This window comes from Candoia aspera, chromosome 4 (assembly GCF_035149785.1).
Source record: "Candoia aspera isolate rCanAsp1 chromosome 4, rCanAsp1.hap2, whole genome shotgun sequence".
Taxonomy (NCBI): domain Eukaryota; kingdom Metazoa; phylum Chordata; class Lepidosauria; order Squamata; family Boidae; genus Candoia; species Candoia aspera.
The window spans coordinates 85795669-85816105 of NC_086156.1; the positions used below are offsets into that span (position 1 = coordinate 85795669).

Consider the following 20437-nt stretch of genomic DNA (forward strand, 5'->3'; position numbering starts at 1 on the left):
TCATGCTGCTTTTCTTGCTGGGAAATCCTTGTGAGGTCCAGCAGCTCGATGTGTAGACTATTTAGTCATGACAAGTCACATTGCCTGGGGTACACCACGAGGAAGCTAGTCTACATTGTACCGAGTTCAGCTGAGAGAGAGTGACTGGCCCAAGGTCACCCAACCGGCTTTCATGGCTAAGGCAGGACTAGAACTCACAGACCTCTGGTTTCTAGCCCAGAACTTTAACTATTAGACCAAACTGGCTCTCATTTCAGGTAGTGATTATTACCTACATTTGCATTGGTCATATGGTTATATTTTATAAGAGTACTTCCCATACAGAAATCATGTTGCAGTCTGATTTTGGTTGCACAGAAAGTACAGTAATTATGTAAAAAATCTCTCCAAATTTATTTTGCAGGAAAGACTGTCCATCAGCAATATACAGTGGTGCTTAACAGTTTGAGAACTCTTTTGAATTTTCAATATTTCTGCATAAATATGACCCAAAATGTGATCTGTTGTCCATACAAGTCCTAAAGCTAGATAAAGAGAATCCAATTAAACAAATTGATCAAAAACATTACAGTGTACTCGTTCATTTATTTATTTAGGAAAATGTTCCAAAGCTACATATTTGTGTGTGGCAAAAGTATGTGAACCTTTGCTTTCAGTAACTGGTGTGCCCCCCTTGGGCAGCAATAATCACAACTAAATGTTTCCAACAACTGTTGATCAGTCCTGCACATTGGCTTGGACAAATTTTAGTGCATTCCTCCTTACAAAACAGCTTCATCTAAAGGACGTTGGAGGGCTTCCTTGCATGAACTGCTCCTTCCACAACATTTCTATAGGATTAAGGTCAGGACCCTGACTTGGCCATTCCAAAACATTAACTTTCTTCTGCTTTAACCATTCTTTGGTCATGTGACTTAGGTGTTTTGGGCCATCCTGCTACATAACCCACTTTCTTTCGAGCTTCAGTTCACAGACAGACACCCTGACTTTTTCTTGTAGAATTTGCTAGTATAATCCAGAATTCATAGTTCCATCAATGATGGCAAGCCAGCTTGGTCCAGAGGCAGCAAAGCAGGCCCAAACCATGATACTGCTACCACATTTCAAAGGTGGGATAAGGCTCTTACGCTGGAATGCAGGGTTTGCCTTTCGCCAAACATAATGCTTTTTATTCAAGCAAAAGGTTCTATTTTGATCTCATCCATCCACAGAACATTCTTCTGATAGCTTTCTGGTTTATCCATGTGGAATTTTGCAAACTATAGATGGGCAGCAATGTTCTTTTTGGAGAGTAGTGGCTTTCTCCTTGCAACCCTGCCATGCACACCATTGTTCAGTGTTCTCCTGATGGTGGTCTCATGAACACTGACATTTGCCAATGCGAGGGAGGCCTTTAGTGTCTTAGACATTCCCTTGAGGTTCCTTGAGATCTCTTGGAGCATTACACGCCTTGCTCTTGGTGTGATCTTGGTTGGTCGACCACTCCTGGGAGGGTAACAATGGTGTTGAATTGCCTCCATTTGTCCATGATCTGCCTGGCAGTGGGCTGGTGGAGTCCAAGTTCTTTGGAAATGTTTTGTAGCTTTTTCCAGCCTGGTGAGCATCAAGAACTGTTTTTTGGAGGTCCTCGGAAATCTCCTTTGTTCAAGCCATGACATACTTCCACATACTTCTGTTGTGAAGATCAGACTTTGGTAGTGATTACAGCATCCAGAATTCTGTTCTTTAAATAAGGCAGGACCTCCCACACTCACACCTGATTATCATCTCAATGACTGAAACATCTGACTCTAATTTCCCCTTCAAATGAACTGATAATCCTAGAGGCTCACATACTTTTGCCACACACAAATACTTCTGGATCATTTTCCTCAATAAATAAATGAGCAAGTATAATGTTTTTGACTCATTTGTTTAATTGGGTTCTCTTTATCTGGTTTTAGGACTTGTATGGAGTACATATCATGTTTTAGGTCATATTTAAGCAGAAATATTGAAAATTCAAAGGGTTTCACAAACTTTTAAGCACCACTGTAGGACTTCATTACTGCCACAAAAAAATGGATAGAAGCTTAAACTTGGACTTCCTCCCCTACAGAAGAGCAAGTACAGAATTCTCAAAGCCCACGTGTTGTTCAGCCTGAAACTATTTCCTATTCTACTCTCCCCCAAACTGCAGTTTTCCACATTTAGGAAACCAAAACCACAGGAAATAAACCCTCTTATTTTATAGTCATCTGTGGGCTGCAGGCGTTAAAATTAATCCAGCCAGAGGACTTGTTTACTTACACAGAAGATAATTGTGTGCTTTTGGCAAGCTATCGGAACTAGTTACGTCTTCTCAGCTACTCAAAATAAAGAAGCAAAACTGTCAGAGGTATGTAGCAGGGGCCCTCAGCATGGCTACTTCAGTTGCAGATGTCTGTAGAGAAAAGGTCCAGTAGGAACTCTAGGTGGTACCAGATGGAATAACATGCAGCCAATATTTAGATTCTAAACCCTCTCAGTTTTACATCCAGAAGTTCTTAGTAAAGTATGTCTAACCTTTTGCACAAAAACAAATCCAGACACTGTACTCAGGTGTTGATGCTACTTTGATACACTACTATTTGAATTGTAAAACAACTCAGCCATTTGTCCTATATATCATTTGTACACCATGTCTTTCCATACTCAAAACAACCTACACATATAGCCATTACATAACAAAGCACTGTGAAAGAAAAACCCATTTAGCATCTACCTTACAGAACAAAGGAAAATATGAGGAAGTGGCCATGGAAGTACAGCAATGCAAAATAAAAGCACAAAGATAATGCAAACAGTAGCAGAGTTTTACTAATGCTGTGGTGGGGGGGTGGGATTGGTGGGAGGGAAGTAATGTGAATTATTTTATGAGACTTCATATTTCTGTTCTTTAGTAAAAAGTTAGTTGTAATGAATTTACTAAGAATGTAAACACTTTTAAATGATTTACACAATGAGTAGGCACATTCAGCTATTGACTCGATCCTCACTAACCTTTGGTTCTGATCAAATGAACAGAAGCTTGGGTAATTTTACTGAGCTATGCAACGCTCTCCCTCCAAGACACCTTAACACTTTACTTGAATCATTAATTCACTCCAGTCACCACAACTGGACAGGCAAGCTGGAAGTAAAAATCAGTATCTTAAGGTGTTTTTTTTAAGATTTTTAAAATCCTGCCTTTATTATTTTTATAAATAACTCAAGGTAGCGAACATACCTAATACTCCTTCCTCCTCCTATTTTCCCCATAACCACCACCCTGTGAGGTGAGTTGGGCTGACAGAGAGTGATTGGCCCAAAGTCACCCAGCCAGCTTTCATGCAAGACTAGAACTCACGGTCTCCTGGTTTCTAGCCTGGTGCCTTAACCACTAGACCAAACTGGCTCTAAAAGGGAGCAGTGAATCGCATTAAACTTCCTATGAGCAACCAGCACTGGGCACTGATCAAATCAAGTAGTACACAAATCATATTTGAACAAAGATATTTTGCCTCTCATTAACCTATCTGACACTACATAGCAACAATATTGGAGAGGTGAAAGAGAAGTATTTCTCAGTTACCCCTTTTCTACAACTTACTTTATGGCAAATATACGTAATGGCTTCCACAATGACATTATGGCCATCCCCAGACAAAGATGGTTACTCGGCATTATGCTCATACCCTGGATCTGCAGTGACAACATTCAGCTGGAGGAACTCAAAGTACAGCCTCTTTTCTGAAAGCAGATCTGTATGAGGTTTAACACTTCAAGAGCAGAGCACTTATGAAAACATAAAAACTAAAAATATCTTCTCGAGATTGCAAACAATGATCAAGAGCATGTACTTAGTCCTCTCCAGGGTTAAATCAACACTTCATTAGCTACAGGGATTGTGGGGCATGAAATCCAATCATGAAACAAAAATAAACGGAATATGGAGTATCAAGTACGAATAGATGGTACATTTAAAGAAGGAAGAACTGGAGAGAAGTAATTGATGAATAACATAGCTGAACTATGATAAAACCATACTCATTTAGTTAGCACAGGGATAAGGAACACAGAGACAGAGGGCTTTACTCACTGTTTTGACCTGCCTTCATGTCCTACTTATGTACTGTATGCTTCAAAAATAAAAATACTGGATGACTGCATCTCAGTGCTATGTTCAGAAGCATGTCCACATTCCATGGAAAAAAAATAATCAAAAGCCAGCCAGGGGTGACAGGGAACATCAGGGGAGGTTTCTGGTAAATAGGTGTTTTCTGACTTGCAATGCTCACTGTGTCACTGTATTTGTGCTAGTAGAGAGCATCTACTAGAATGCTCTCAAAATTCAAGGTATAATCACAAGCTTAAAGCAGTGTTCCCATCAATGCCTTTGTCTAATGATTTACTGAGTTTCAGTTTAGAGGTCTAGGCTTACCTTTAGAATGGGCAAAGTGGTGGTGGGGGGAGGTGCAGAGACAGGGGAAAATAAGGGAGTTTTATACCAAAGAGATATTACAAAAATAGAGCATATAGGGATATGCATATTTACAAGCCTATGATTACAAATTCCGTGGCCAGCCACTTCTAAATGCTGTTTCAAATCAGAGAACATTATTAATGGAAATAGTATTGAGGCTTGATCAAACAAGACAAGGAGAAGTGAAGTAACTATGACCTATATAAAGGAGCACTTTAGTGATGTAGTGGCATCTTCTTGGATCTTCCAGAATATCCTTCTGTTGCTGCATGACTCAACCCATTGGAAAAAGAAATGTTTACCAAATTCATTTGCTTTGTAACTTCTCCTTCCTCCTCTTCACTGACCAAAGGTCACTCAACATTAGCACACAATATAAAGGAAGAAGTGAGGGTTTTGTGAGAAAGCTCTACCTGGCACCCAGAACACACCAGGTTATGGTATGACCTTTAAGTGGGAGGTCTGGAAAAATCTTAACTAAGTATGTTGGCAGTTAGTCCAGTATGAGACAGCTACTTGTACTTAACAAAGGAAGGCAACAATTCCCCCAAATATCTACAGTAAAGTTGATAAGCAGGAGAGCAACATTCTATTAGCCTTTAAAATGTCACCAGGCTATTTCTTTTTGATATGCAGATTTCAACATACATTCTTATCTTTATTGCAAAAGAATGTCTGACACAGATGGTTTGGTCTGCTAAGACTTAATGCTGAGCAACATCCAGATAACTTTTGCATGAGGGTTTAGGAATAAAATCTGATTTTATTAACACTATAAGGACCTTACTTCTGCTTTCAAATGCATATAATATTCTCTAGCATTCCTAGCATGCAAAGAGCTTTATAATCCTTTATCTAGTTTTGTCTTTGACTCTACACCTTTATCAACGAGATTCAGGCAAAGGTCTGGTGGAGCCAGAGCTTCAATTACACCTACTCTTGAGAATCCACAAGGTACAGTCCTCAAAGTTAAATAGTGGAAGTAGTTAGCAGTTCCCGTTTCATGTCAAGAATCTTCTTCATCCCATTACCCTATGCTCCTTTATCTCTGCGCACATCACCACGCTTCTTCATAAATTCATTTAACTATTTGCCACATGTTTTATAGCTTGCTTTCATCTGTCCCACCCTTAGTAAGTACACAAGGACTTTTAAAACTGTACTGACTTTCATTCTCTAGATTCCTAAGCTAGTTTTGAGATACTGTCCCTCATTGTTGTATTATAACTGTTATCTGCTTGTAGAGTGATCAGCTAATTTTTTATTTCAGTTCTGTTAATTTCCTTTCCTTTGGAAACATTTTAGAAGCTTTGTTTTTTAAGCACTAAGCCATGTTTTATTTTTAAAAGTTGACTTCTTAACTAAAATCCTCTTTGAGTATTGTTTGGTAAAGGCTAATAATATAAAGAATGCAATTGATAAAATACAGCAACTGACAGGATGAGAACAAACAATTAAAAGCCTTACTTGACTCTGAAGTTCACTCTGCTGCTTAAGGCGCAGGTTCTCTGGAGTGTCTGCCACCATGGTGAAGGACTGCTTTGGATAATGTCTGCAAAAGAAATAAATAAGACTGAATTATTAGTGTCTAACCTTAATCTGAATTGGCCAATAAAGAACTAAGAAGGAGTATGAGAAGCTGTACCAACTACTCCCCTTTTTATGTTGTATTAATTTTTGGCTTCTGAACAACTGTGGGCCTTTATATAAAAAATCCCTTCTCACCCCTATGGGCGGTATGTGTCTTCCTCAAGCTCAGGTCTTCTACCAGAGGCCTGGGAGTTTGAGGGTTCTGCGCAGTATCTTAGCTGTTCCTAGCACTGCACTCTTCTGGACAGAGAGCTCTGATGTTGCTCCTAGGATCTGTTGGAGCCACTCTCCCAGCTTGGGGGTCAAAGCCCCAAGTGCCCCTACCACCACTGGAACCACTTTGGCCTTCACTTTCCACATCCTCTGTAGTTCCTCTTTCAGGCCCTGATACTTCTCCAGCTTCTCATACTCCTTCTTCCTGATGTTGCTGTCACTTGGCACCACTACATCTATCACCACCGCCATCTTCTGGTCCTTGTCTATTGCCACAATGTTTGGTTGACTGGCCAGTACCTGCCTCTCCATCTGGATCTGGAAGTCCCACAGGATCTTAGTCCTGTTATTCTCCACAACTTCCTGTGGAATCTCCCATCTGGACTTGGGAGGGTCTAGCCCATATACTCACTGATGTTCCTGTACACAATGCCAGCTACTTGGTTCTGCCATTCAGTGTATGCTGTTCCTGCCTGCATCTTACATCCTGCCACTGCATGTTGTACTGTCTCTGAGCCTCTCTGCACAGTCTGCACCTCAGGTCCTGCCTGTCTATCTACCTATATCAAGCCACAACATGCTGTCATGCAGAATCAATCTGTTTGTCTGTCTGTCTATCACCTATAATCAGTGCTAAAATGTGTGCATGTAAGCACCATGAACAGAGGTAGCTTGTAGCAACAGCGATTTGGAGAAAATTAGCAAGTTATTAAGTTTACACATGTACTAATGGGCAATTAAACACTGTGGTGAGTATACAAATAAATAAAAAAAGATGTTCTTATGACTAACGCAATGCAGGCAATCAAATAGGTCAGAAAAATATGCCCACAAACACAATAAAATTATTTGATGTAGAATCACTTTCCATTTTTTTAAAAAAAAAAAAATCAAACTTCTAACTCATTGCTATAAGGCCAAGCTTGAAAACAAATCCTGGCTTAATTAATTAAAGAATAAATGAACAAAATTCCAGTGGCAAGGAAGCAGCAGTTTTAGCCATATTTCTAGCAAAACAAGCAAGTATCTATATATGTGCATATTTTTGTGTAACAGAGTTCGTACTATCTTTGTGCAAAATTTGAACTTTCTTTTCCAGTTATTAGGCAACAACCAGTTCTGACGTACTTTCCATCTTCCCAGTATCTTCCTGCCGCCTCACCTACCCCCTATCTTTCCATCATCTCCCCATTACCATTTCCAATTTTCTTGCTAACCCATCCTGTCTTCAAATGTATGTTTTACAACAAATGTAAAAATGAAAGTATATTTTATTCGATTTACCCATGAATGACAAAGAATGAGATAAAACTTGAAAAAAAAATTAATAACCACTTTGTGGTTAAACCAGTGGAAAAAATGCCTGCTGGTTTTTTTCAGTATAGTATCATCACGTCTTAGGAATAATCTCTACTGTCCTTAGACCAAACAGTGAAGCAGTAGAGCTTTAAGTCCCCCCTTCTATGGGCTACCTTTTGCTTTCTTGGCCTGTGAAAAGCTCTGTATTCTGCCTGGAAGAATTAGTCTCCATTCACTGGAGAACCTCCACTTTTAAATTCTTTGTTCTAAGGAAATAGCTGACTTCAGTATGTACTTCTTTATTTTTTATAGGGCTTACAGGCTGCTCCAATCAGAACTGATTCCAAACAGGTCTCGTTGGGATCGCAAGTCTCTCATGATGCATAGGATCATATGCACTGGATATGTAGAATTCTGCATTAGTGTTATTTTCACTGCATATTGTGTTTACAATTGGTCTTAACACAACAACACTGGATGTGGCAACAGGAATTGCTTTTGAATTCCATCTCTGCACAATTCTTGTGCAGCCTCAGTTCCATACTGGCTCTAAAGTAATGATCTACCTGAAAATACTGCTCTAAGTTCAGACAAATTTTGAAGTGATATTCATTATTTTTTCACAGGTCTCCCTGGTCTAAATCTTCTACTCAATATGATTCTCTACTGATAACACACAAAGATAAGCCACTAGGCACAAGCAGTGAGGAGCAGCAGTGAAAACAATGTAGCAGAAACACAAGAAATTCAAGGTTAAAAACAGAGTTAACTACCCTGAAAGCACAGCAAAAATGAGACTATGCTTAGATATATTCAGTAAAGTAACATTATGCTCTCAGTATTCTTCTCTCCTCGTCATAAATGTACAATAAGCCAGAAAGTCTAAAATCTGTGCCTTTATTACTGCCTCCAAGAAAGAGCTATCTCCCATGTACAATTTTACAAGAGTTGTGGTACACTGCTGTGCAACTAATAATAGAATCTGAAAGGGCCACCAGTAAGATCATTAGGTCAATGCCTTAAATATTTAAAAAAATCAGAGAGACAGAGGGCAGAAAATGAACTGAGGCAACTAATAGATATTGAAATATAATCTACAAAGGTCATATCCTTGAAAAGAAAATGAAGATGATCATCCTTCTGAGGGAAAAAAATGCAGCGTCTATCTTATTGTAAAGATCTGCCTGACAATTCACTTGTATTTCACCAGCACTCTCAATAGGAAGCAGCTTACTAGTTTAAAGAACCTCTCCACCCCAAGTCTGAGACTACAGTAAGTTAAGAGTAGTTAAGAGAGGATGTTATAGCTCCAATATCTGTGCTCACAATCAAAAAGGGCCCTCAGTCCAATTCAGAATAACCCACATTATTCAATATTCTATATTACATTTATATAACCAGAATGCCTATATGGCAATGTATTTAATCTATTATATAGCCAAATCAAATACTCTGGTTCTAGTTTACAGGACCATAAAAAAGCTGTTCTTAAGCTCTCTCAAGGCAATTCTGCAATATGAAGCGATTGTGGGGAATTAACTGTAACCCTTGAATAACAGGACCATGTAAAATCCGCCATTTTGAATCCAAATCATTCTCTCTGCTCAAACTACCCTTGGGCCAAATTTGATATACTGTAATGCAAATCTTGCAGCTACTGCCAAAATGATAGCCAGAAGTCTATTTTCCATCCTCCTAATATTTCTACTAGACCTTTTCCATGTGACGGATTTCTTCATTTTCCCCCATTGCTGGCTAACTACAGGAGAGAAATACTAGAGCTATGCAATACTAGTGTGTGTCTAATAGATGTTAAAGGGGTGATTATTTTCTGGTACCAGTTGTAAAGTTACTACAATACATACTGTAACTAATAATATTCTAAGTTAAAAAAATCTAAGATACTGAGAGATTGTCTAAGCCACAGAGCCATTTTCAGACCAGGTGGTATAATTCTAAGTTCATGCACCAAACTAATAATCAACTGTGTGGCGAAGCAGCCTAGCTAAATCTTCTACCAACAAGAGCTATCCCAATACCATCAATAGGTTCATGCTTGAAAATCACCAGTATGTTCATTTATCTGTTGTGCTCAAAATTGGAGGAGATATAGGAGAACCAATACACACATTTCAATTGTTTATTCGGATTGAGTTCTGGGAGCTGATCTTGAGTTAATCAGGACAGTTAACTGCCTAAGAAAGTATAATTATTACCTACCTGCAGATGAACACAGAATCTATGAAAGAGAGTTGCCTAATATCCCTTCAGAACACTTTTCAAACGTTTCAAAGCTACCAATTATGGACAGGCTTACTGACACATTTATTCCTTTACAGTACATATGTTTCAAGATCTTATGCAGAAACAGCTCCTTAGTTTGTCATGACAACCATATTCAATGTTCAAGATGAAGGTTCCAGTACTGGCCTTGATGCAGAAACAGTCAAGCAAGGATTTTAAGTCACAAAGGCTCTCCAAAAGAAAATGTTAAAATTTTGAAGAGGTGGGGAATGCAACTTTGGAGAAGGTGCTGTATCTTATTTTCCTAGCACAATTAATGCCAATACCAGCTATTTTCTTTTAAAAATTATTTGCAACACAAAGCAGAAGAAATCTCTCCCATTCAATGCAGCAAAGTGATTTGAATTTGAAATACAAACTGTCCATGTCTGAATTTAATTTTCTATTTTATTAATTAATTCTATACCAGAAACATACTGACACTTCAAACTTTAATTTCTTGCATATACCCTATCTGCAAGGAATAAAAAAGGGCATCTGATAAAGACACTAACTCATATTTCTCCAAAAGATGGATCCATAGAGACCCATACACATGGCTGATATTCAAATTACCCATTTAGTAGAACTAGGCTAGAGGTCACTATTTAAATCAAAGCTTGACACAAAGCAAGCTGATATTTAGCAGTCAGAAGACTGCCAGTGATCGTCTAGCAGCCTAAATGAAATCTACATTTTTTTCATAATTTTTCCATTGTTTTGGCTTCTCAAATGAAGCATGGATATTCAAGCACTAACATTAGCAATTAGACTAAAACTGATCAGGAGCCTGTGCATCTGAACAGAGTGGCATACTTCATAAGAGGCCCAGACAAAATTATCTTAGCAGAGCCAGCCCTGGAAATTTATATTACTACTGCAACAGCTATGAAGCAAGAAACAAAAAAAGAATCTGGTGCAGAGGACAGATCTCAATTCCTCCATTCCATTTTCTTGTTGGTACAAATACAAGCAGCAGAAAGTTCTCATATACCCATTAATTCAGACACAGTAAATTTATTGCAGTTAAAGCTTTTAATGTTAATTGACCTCTGTTCACACAAGCAATTACAATTATTCTGCTTCATAGCATTTCTGTGTACATCAAGAAGCATTACTCCCAACTTCCATATTTATAATTTTCTCAAAATCCCTCCTCATTCCATCTTCTCCTTGCCTTTTTGGCGGGGGGCGGGCTTTGAGACAATCTTGTCTCATGACGACTGCCTGGACATCATGCTGTTGTCTTGGCAACAATTTGGAAGTGGTTTGCCACTGCCTTCTTCCTATGGCTGGCCCAAAGTCACCCAGCTGGCTTTCATGCCTGAGGGGAGACTAGAACTCACGGTCTCCCAGTTTCTAGCCCAGTACCTTTAACCATTACACCAAACTGGCTCTCTCTCGTTGCTTAGTAGATTGCTATTTTCAGTCTCCACTGATTTCTCTCCCTGATACTTCATAACAACTGGAGGAGGAAGGAGAAGAGTGATTTGCAGCTGTTGATATTATACAGCTAAGTTATGAAAATATATTTACATCTGAAAATGTGAAGGCCAAGAGAAGGGGAAGAAAAAGAAAAAATTCTCTTCCCCTCTCCTTTATCTGGTTTTTGGAAAAACTGATTTTTCTCCATGGCTTTCCTTTTATCTTTCACACAAGAAGAAATGGACTCAAGTTTTCTATTGTAATGAGAAGCTTCCTTGTAACTCAGAATACTGAGAAAAAAAGCACTTAAACAAAAAATTGTATCTGAGGCAGAATCTGAAGTTCATAGACAAGTGTTCAATGGGACAGAGGGAGGGAGAAAGAGGAAGGTCCCATTGTAAATACAATCCCAAGACCTGCAATAATTTTTCATTTTTTAAAAGTGCAAATAGTCTCAGAAAAGAAACCATTTAGTTTCATTTAGACATCAGCCAAAAACTAACAGGTACATTATGGCTTCTCAATATATATGGATCAAAGCAAATTCTTCATTTATCAAAAATATGGTCTTTTCCAGTTATACTAGTAGAAATTACTACTAGTAGTTTCTGGGGCAAACTCGGAGCCAGAATAGTATTATAAACACTGTTATTCCACCATCATGGACTTTATATTGTATGTTTTTATATTTATGTGTATTTATATTTTATACTATATTTTTAACAATATTTTAATACTTTATGTCTAATTTTACTTGTAAACCACCCAGAGTTGTTGCAATATGAGATGGGTGGTAAAGAAATATGATAGATAAACAGCAGTACAAAAAGGTCACCTATTGTAGCAATGAAGCAACAAGGAGACAAATAAAAAAGCAGTGCTATTCATTAACAGACAAAACTGCTATATGTATCAATGAACAACATTTGGCAATAAAACATTAAGCATTATTCTCCCCTGTCTAAAATGGTTCTGATCTTATGCTTCTCCAGACTTCTACAACATTCAACTCCCCTGCACACTATCCTTCCCAGCTGCATATAAAGGCCAAATTCATAATTTAAAGGAACACCATCCTAGTTGTTTCACAGTGAAGCAGAATACATCCCATCCCACCTACAAACACATACATACACACAAACACATACACACACACACATATTTCTTCCTAGAATGCTAGAAAAAAAACATACAGCTCTAATCAGCCAAGAGCACTGTTCTATCACTACAGATCCCAATAATAACAAAATACATTTTACTGTTTTAAAGCAGCTGTCTTGCAAAAAGGAACAGTGTGTCTTCCTCCCAGGCTGAGGGAGGGCAGAGGAAATAGCTATACAACTAGGTTACTCACTTCCTGCCAGCTACTACATCATTTCAAGAAATAAAGAGACCTGGCTCAATGGGATACATGCAAGACATCCTCTTCAATCTATCACCTATTCAAATAACCTTAATCAATATTAGTACCCACTTTTTGCAGTTTGGAAATAGAACTGTCTATTTCAGTTTCAAGAGTTTAATTTACTGATTAATGCTAATAAACCCAACCTTTTCCATTTGTAAGGGTCTGAAGAGACCTAGGAGATCATCAAGTTCAGCAATCCAAACTCAAATCACCAGAGTACCACACGAGGACCAGCCTAGAGACCTTGACAGTGAAGTCTGCAACAAAAAATCTCCTGAGTTGAAAATTAAGAAAATTATTACCATCATGGTGTGCCACCGAATTTATTAAATAAAAAAAAAATCTCCTGTAAAATAGAAAAACCTCTCTAGACCCACTGATCTAGTCCAACTCCCTGCCAATATAGTAATCCACTATTATAGTATCCTGACAGATGGCCACCCAGTCTCTGTTTAAGCATCTCCAGCAAAAGAAAGCCTGTCTACTGACAGAATCTGTTCCACTGTGTAATAACTTTAACATTAGGAAATGTTGCTCAATGTCCAATTACTTCCAACTTAAACCCACTGTTTCTTGTCCTATCTTCTGTAACAGCCCTGAACAATTTTCTCCCATCTTCTACCTGACAGTCCTTCAAATATTTGAAGATAGGTATCAAGATTATAAAGGTATACATTATTCACATTAGCTCCATTTTAATTTTAACCACAATAGCATACGCCAATTTAAAATCAGCCTAATTCATTTTCAGATGCATTATCAACAGAAGAGACTACAAAGTAAATCCTTGAGATCAGAGCAAATGTACCCCATTCACCCCACTACACTGAAGAGGAAAAGACTCAGAGGGCATAAACAGCAACAGCTTCCATTGGAAAGTTATGTTCAGATTACTATATGGCACCATGACAGCAGAGAGGAAGCACAGCTTTCATCATATTGCTCTCACTGAGAAATAAACTTACAATTGGGCAGAAAGCCAGAGCATGGACAGAGGAAAGTCTGTGTTAAGCATGTTTGAAGAAGCACACTTGCTCCTGCCAGTATAAACATAGCCATTTTTCTTCCTCAATCCCCCAAAATAGATAGGACATTCATTGTTCAACTCCAGATTTTATGGAGGCTGTTTAGAAAAGAGAGCCTTGTAAGCAACACTGAACATAGTTGCAGTCCACCCCCACAATATTATGTCAAACTGTGAATATATTGGGACTGTGCCGTAATCTATTTCACATTCTTTATACTAAAACTAGCATTTGAGGTTCTACAGAATTCTGCAGTTTCAGCAAAGAACATTTTAAACACAAGTGTAGTCTGAGGCATAGGCAGCAGAAAGTAGAGCAGAATCTACAGATATTGTAGATATGTAAGATAATTCAATAGATAAAGCAAAGGTTTCCAACTCCAAAATAAAAAGCGTGTTTTCCCTTCTAAATTAGACTGCAGTAAATAAGGGATATGGTTTATGTAGATGCTTCAGTTCTACTACTGAAAATAAATGAGATGAGCATATGCTCAGAGGCCTGTTGTTCTGCAACTGTCCACCTACATAAGCCACAATTTCACACTTGTGTCCACTTAATGGTTGCTAGGGTTCTAGTGGAAAAACAAAGTAGTCTGTAAAGTCTGCCTGTTCCTAGGCTAAAATAGGATAATTCCATTAATTCCAATCTATTGTTTTTCACAGAGGCCAACTATTGTTATCCATACTTTCCTATTCACGTGGGTTGGAATTGGTTTGTCACCTGATTAAAGAAAGTCTAGTCATAAGGGGTTTATAATTCTGAAGCAAAGAGTATCTCACATAAAAATGTTTTGTTCTGAGACCAGAACAAAGCAGCCTCGTTTAGAAATGTTCCACTGGAACATTAATTAATTTTAAACGGCGTCATGTTGTTTCAGTCACCAGATTCTAAGTAGTTTATAAGCAGCAACATGCAATATATAACAATACAGTAAACAAAATTATCAATGTAGCAAAAATAAAGTTATAATTGGTAATTATAATATTACAATAAGACCATGATACTTTATATCACCAGACAACCAAATACATTCCAAGCTCATCCATTCTCATCTTAGCCCCAAAAGTGCCTTTAAAAAAGCCTGGCCTGGCCTTTACTAGCTTATTGAGTGTTAGAAGTGAGGGTGCAATTCTTCCATCTGGCAGGAGGATATTCCACAAGAGGGGAGGTCCTGCAGAGAGTGCTCACTTCTCTCTGAGCCCCTCTGGTTACACCCTGAGGGGAATAAGAACTCTCAACAAGCAGGCAACACCTTGGGCAGGCAGATTCTATTTGGAGCAAGCAATCTCAGAGACAGTCAGACCCCAAACAAACCTTAAAGATGATCACCAGCACCTTGAACTGCGCCTAGAAACAAGCCAGGATCCAATACAGTTCCTGAAGTATTTGCATTACATAGCAACAACAGGTTGCCCCAGTTAAAATTCATGCCATTACATTTTGCACTACAGTAGTTATAGTTTCTGGGTGGTCAGAAGCTAGGACAGCCCTACATAAAGCATGTTATAGTAGTCTACCCATGAGATGAAATGGGCAATAACGGGAACAACAATTAAGCATACTTTTTTGCGACATGCCCGAACAGCACAGAATGGAGTCTTAAAGAAATAACAGCAATGGATTTACCTCTACACACAGACCCAGAACAATACAGTAACAGCAAAAATACACTCTCTGACTATTAGTTTATATACCTGCACAGTGCATTCTTTCTGTGTTTGGTGACCTGGCTGCAAAACTCAATGAAATACAAAGCAGCATAGAGTTAGGCTGTTAAATTCAAAAACTTATCTGAAAGGGTTAGGCACAATACAGTATACACTTCTGCATGGGCAACCTACTTGAAAAAGAACCTATGACATATACTTGAACTTTACCTCCCTAGCACACAATTAGCTGGTTACAATTTTGCAACTGATATGCCAGCTGGGTGCTAAAGAGCCACAGGCATTTGATATAATGCTTTGCCAAAGGACTTTGTCCATTGCTGTTATTTTGGCTTGACTCAATCCAGCCTGCAATGGGCTAGATCAGTTAGTTTGCCTTATCCAGGTTTTCCTTGGTGTCTTGCACTGAATTTTCCAACCCATGGGATCACGTTCTACAGAGTAGCTTGTATGGGTGGCAAACTAGATCTATTCTGCAAATGTGCCTAGACCACCACAGATGCCATATTTGGATTTCATTGGCTATTGTTGGCTAGTCGCAGCACTGCTTGCAGATGGTTTCATTTTACAGAGTCAGCATGGTATCCTATGGAGATAATGCATTTGATGGATTTCCAGTTTTTGGATCTCTGGCTAGAGAAGTGCCCATGATCTAGTCTGATATACTAGCACTGGTAGCATGTGGAAACATTCGCATTTTGCACAATAATGTTAAGTTTCTACCATAAGTACCAGCTGAGTAAACCAAAAACTGTAGTGGCGGCACCAATTCAGTGCATCTTTTCAGTTAAAAAGAACCTTCTTTTCTCCTCCTATGGAGTTGAAATATTTGAATTTGAAATACATATAAAGGATAACAGTATTATAGCACAAACCCTTAACCCTGACTTCACAGACCCCCCAAAAAATAAAAAATAAAAATAAAACCAGGATTCAATCTACTTACTGGGCAAATAGTAATTAATTTATTCGCCTAGTGAAATTCTCTTACCTAAGACTCCCTTCCTTCAGTCAGCGCCAGCCAACAGCAGCAGAAATGGAACCTGTGAGTGCCATTTTACTGGCTAACACACTCACCACATTGCCATGGCTTGAGGAAATTAGAAAGCACAATCTAATTGTGGCATGTTGGAACACTCAAAACAATTTGGAATAAAATATCCCATTTTGTCACACATTGGACACGCATTTATTTTATTTTGTTGTACAAGTGGTGAAGTATTCGGAATGGCCATCCCCAGTCTGGAACATTCCGCACCCTGCAACACACACAGCTATGAATGTAAAGTATACTACTAGTAGAGGACAGCTACTTTCTCTGTTACTTTGAAAACAGCCGCACCGAAGCTAATACTAAATTTTTTTTTTTTTCTTATTCCTCTTTCTGTTTAAAGGAAGCCAAATAGCAGAGGTGGTCCAGTGATTTCAGGCAAACATTTCCTAAGGCTTTATATGAATTTCTGAAAATTCACCACAGCTAATTATGGTTTTCTAATCTATTTCTTAAATTTGTCTTCCACTTTTTAATAATTATCTCACTATGTTTTCATTTATGCAGCAAATCAGTATGTATACATTACCCATGCTTCACTTACTGAAATTACAATGTGTTATATTTGTAATAGTGATATAAACAGAAAGCCTCTCCTAATATTAAATTTCAAATTTATCATCCTGGACTAGATTACAGTACAAGAAGTTTATTTAGGGAACCAACTAACAATATCTATTGCCAGGTGAAATACTCTTACCAAGGAGCCTTTATTATGTGTAATATACCATAGATGTTGTTGTGGGGAAAATAAGAGGAGAGAGGAGTATTTCGTATGTTTGCCACCTCGAGTTATTTATGAAAATAATAAAGGCGGGATAATAAATAAAGAAAAGAAGAAAGCAGTGCTTCCAAGTCAATTTCCAAAGGCTATTTCAGAGTACTTGGAACACTGGCTTAGCACCATCCAGAACACCTTTTCACCTATTTATCCTCAAAATACATTTAAAGATGTTACGCCAGTTCTGACCAAATAAACCCAAATAAACAAACAGCGCCTCTAGAAGACCAAGATCTGGGGAAATAGTAACTACAATTTGCATGATTGCCTGGAGTTAGCAGCTATATTTTTCATGCTACATATTTCTGCTTATACTCTTCATTTAAAAGTTCTAACTGTAACTTGTTCTGTTTTTCTCTTCAATAATAAGGCTCTCTCTCACAAAACTTTCTGGTTCCTACTGCTATGACTAAAATTTCCCTTGCTGTACTTCCTTATATTTGGTTCTTCACTACTTTCCAAAGCATGTTTAAAGATGTCCATCTTGTTGCTGTTCTTCCTTCGGTGATCACCACTCTGCTTTATCTCAGATTTTCCTCAGTCTAGAAACATCTCTCCAAGTTTTTCCACAGGATTATTGCTCAGGAACTATTCTTGAATCTTTGTTCTTAGTGAATCCACAAACTCTCCTTGCTATTCTGTCACGAACAGGTAGTCCTCAACTTATGACCACAATAGGGACTGGAAAATTCATCATTAAGTGGTTTGGTCATTAAGTGAGGCACCAGGTGACCACGCCCAATTTTACGACCTTTGCCACAGTCGTTAAGTGAATCACCCAGTCATTAAGTGAGACATCATGTGACTGAGAGTTGCAACCTCCTGCTGGCTCCCCCATTGACTCCGCTTGTCAGAACCTGGCTGGGAAGGTCACGAATGGCAATCAGGTGACTGCAGGACATGCAACTGTTGTGCAAGTCGGTTGCCAAGCTCCCAGATTGTGATTGTGTGACCACAGGGATGCTGAGATGGTCAGAAGTGCAAGGACCAGTTGAAAGTCACCTTTTCAGCACCATCATAACTTCGAATGGTCACTAAATGAATGGTCGTAAGTCAAGGACTACTGTATTACTCAAACTTGCCAGTATTTATCTCTGGCAAAGGTCACGTTATGTTGATGTCACTGTCACTTAATATCTTATTGCCATTAATTTCACATTTCCCACGAAAAAAAAATTCTTGACACACTTCATTACAGATTTGGAAAACTAAAAATGCACTATGCAGGATTAAGAATAGGTGCATTCTTTAGTCAGCTTCTTTCTTCATGTTACTTATCAGCAAAGGAAGTTCAAGTTCTCAAATAAGATCCATACACACATAGTTCCTTAGAAAATACCTTTGACCTACACGTCTCTAGAATTATGAGGGCAAAGTTCTGAAAAGCATACTTACGCATTGCAGTATGGCTTCTTCTCATAGCCCTTGTAGTTTTTCATGTTGAGGGTCATCTTGCAGACTTCGCAATGGAAACATGCTTTATGCCAGTACTAGGGGAATATAAGAAACAAGCATTAGTTCACTACTGTATATTGCTAGTGGGTTAATTCCTCCTAGCTACAGAATTTATATCTAAAGGAAACAATCATTCATGTTTCTAGTAGGAATATTTAAGGGAGTTCTAGTACAGAACTACTTTTAGAATAATCCACTGTACCAGTCATACATTCCTGAAGGACTTTTTAGACAGATGCTCACTGTAAGAACTTTCTGTTGCTCAAATGTAAGCACAAACCAAACAAGACCAGGACAAATATTCCTTTATATTTAGTTAGTGAAAAAAGTAGTAAGTTCCAAAACAACTAGCTTGTAACTATTAAAACTTTCTAACTCTAACCGAGTTGTATTACACTGGAATACAGAAACATAAGTATTTACCGTCTGACTGAAGACCCACCCCCAAACCTCCCAAAGAGGAAGTTACTTTATGTGACCTTACTCCAGAAATAATGTCCTGATATTCTGAGGAAACCACGTTTCCCATCTGGTTTGAAAGATAGCTAGCTCGTCATGCAAGACTAAGAGCAGTTTTAATTCACATGAGCATTTATAGGTGGAAGATTTTATGTCATTTGAAATAGGAACAGAAATTTCCAAACTGAGAATAGGTACTACTAGACCTGCAACTATTCTGGCAGTGGAAAGAACATATATTCACATTCACAAGATGAACAGGAGAGCTCATGTTGTAAAAGTAGTATTTTTTGCTTAACTGCCTAACTTGAAATTATATTAAACCACAATGTGAAAACTAAGCATCTTAGTCACTCCTTTGGTCTTAAATGCTATGAAAATCCTACAGATTGTTTTCAGAGATTCTGAGAGGGGTACATCATTAATACCATAAGGACAGAAATATGAGGGGCATTATGGGAGACAGTGCACATACAGTAAACAATACATGATAGGGGTAAGATGAATATATGATTTTTTAAAATGCAAAACATCCTCAGCTTTCTCCAACAATTTTACAGAAAATAGCTATGAGTTATCCAGAAGATAAATGATTCAAAAACAGTACTAAATTCTAAGATGCCCATAGAACAAAGTACTAGATATGGAAGAGGGTATTTAGGATAGTCCTTTCTGTTCATTCCCCACCTGCCATATCCACATTGAACTGTTAGGGTAGTCTTTTCAGGATTAAGAGAAAGGAAGTAGCAAATGAGAAATATCCAAGGTGGTATGTGCCTTAGACCACTTATTGATGTATTTTATATAACATTATCCAGTAATAATGTAGAATTAATCTGTTTCCATTTTTCAAGTGTTCCATTTGATGTCAAAATGGGCTGATTGTATTTATTACTTATAATTTGTGGCCATTTTTCTTGATAATCCCTCTCCAGCATGGGGGGGGGGAGAATTGGAGTAGAATCTTAAATTTACCCATCAAAATCTTCATAAAGATTTGGTTTGTTGGACTGCCTACATACTCTAACTTTGCTTTTGTGTAGGTTAAAAGTAACACATTTTATTCTTTCAGAATTCTACAAAAACTATCAGATAACATGTGAAGTAAAATCCAAGTTTCTCAAGGTGTACATGTACCCAGATGGACCTCTTTATTGATGAAAGAAACTAAACTATTAGATGGAATCTGTCAAGTACAAAACAGCAGCTTTCTAAACAAGATTATCAAGCAGCAATTGTTACACTACTATTTAATGATCAAGAACAATAGCTAGATTTGCTACTCTTATGAACACCCA

At 38.1% G+C, this 20437-nt stretch overlaps 1 protein-coding gene across 1 annotated transcript in view; it reads right to left on the bottom strand.

Moving 5' to 3' along the window:
* The window catches only part of LASP1 (LIM and SH3 protein 1), a 41452-nt gene that overhangs the window by 15441 nt on the left and 5574 nt on the right, over window positions 1-20437 (bottom strand). Inside the window, exons 2-3 of the mRNA XM_063300879.1 lie at window positions 18621-18715; window positions 5951-6035 (exon numbers count right to left, since the gene is read on the bottom strand). Of these exons, the coding sequence (XP_063156949.1) occupies window positions 5951-6035; window positions 18621-18715 (180 nt within the window). The remainder of the gene's footprint in view (window positions 1-5950; window positions 6036-18620; window positions 18716-20437) is intronic.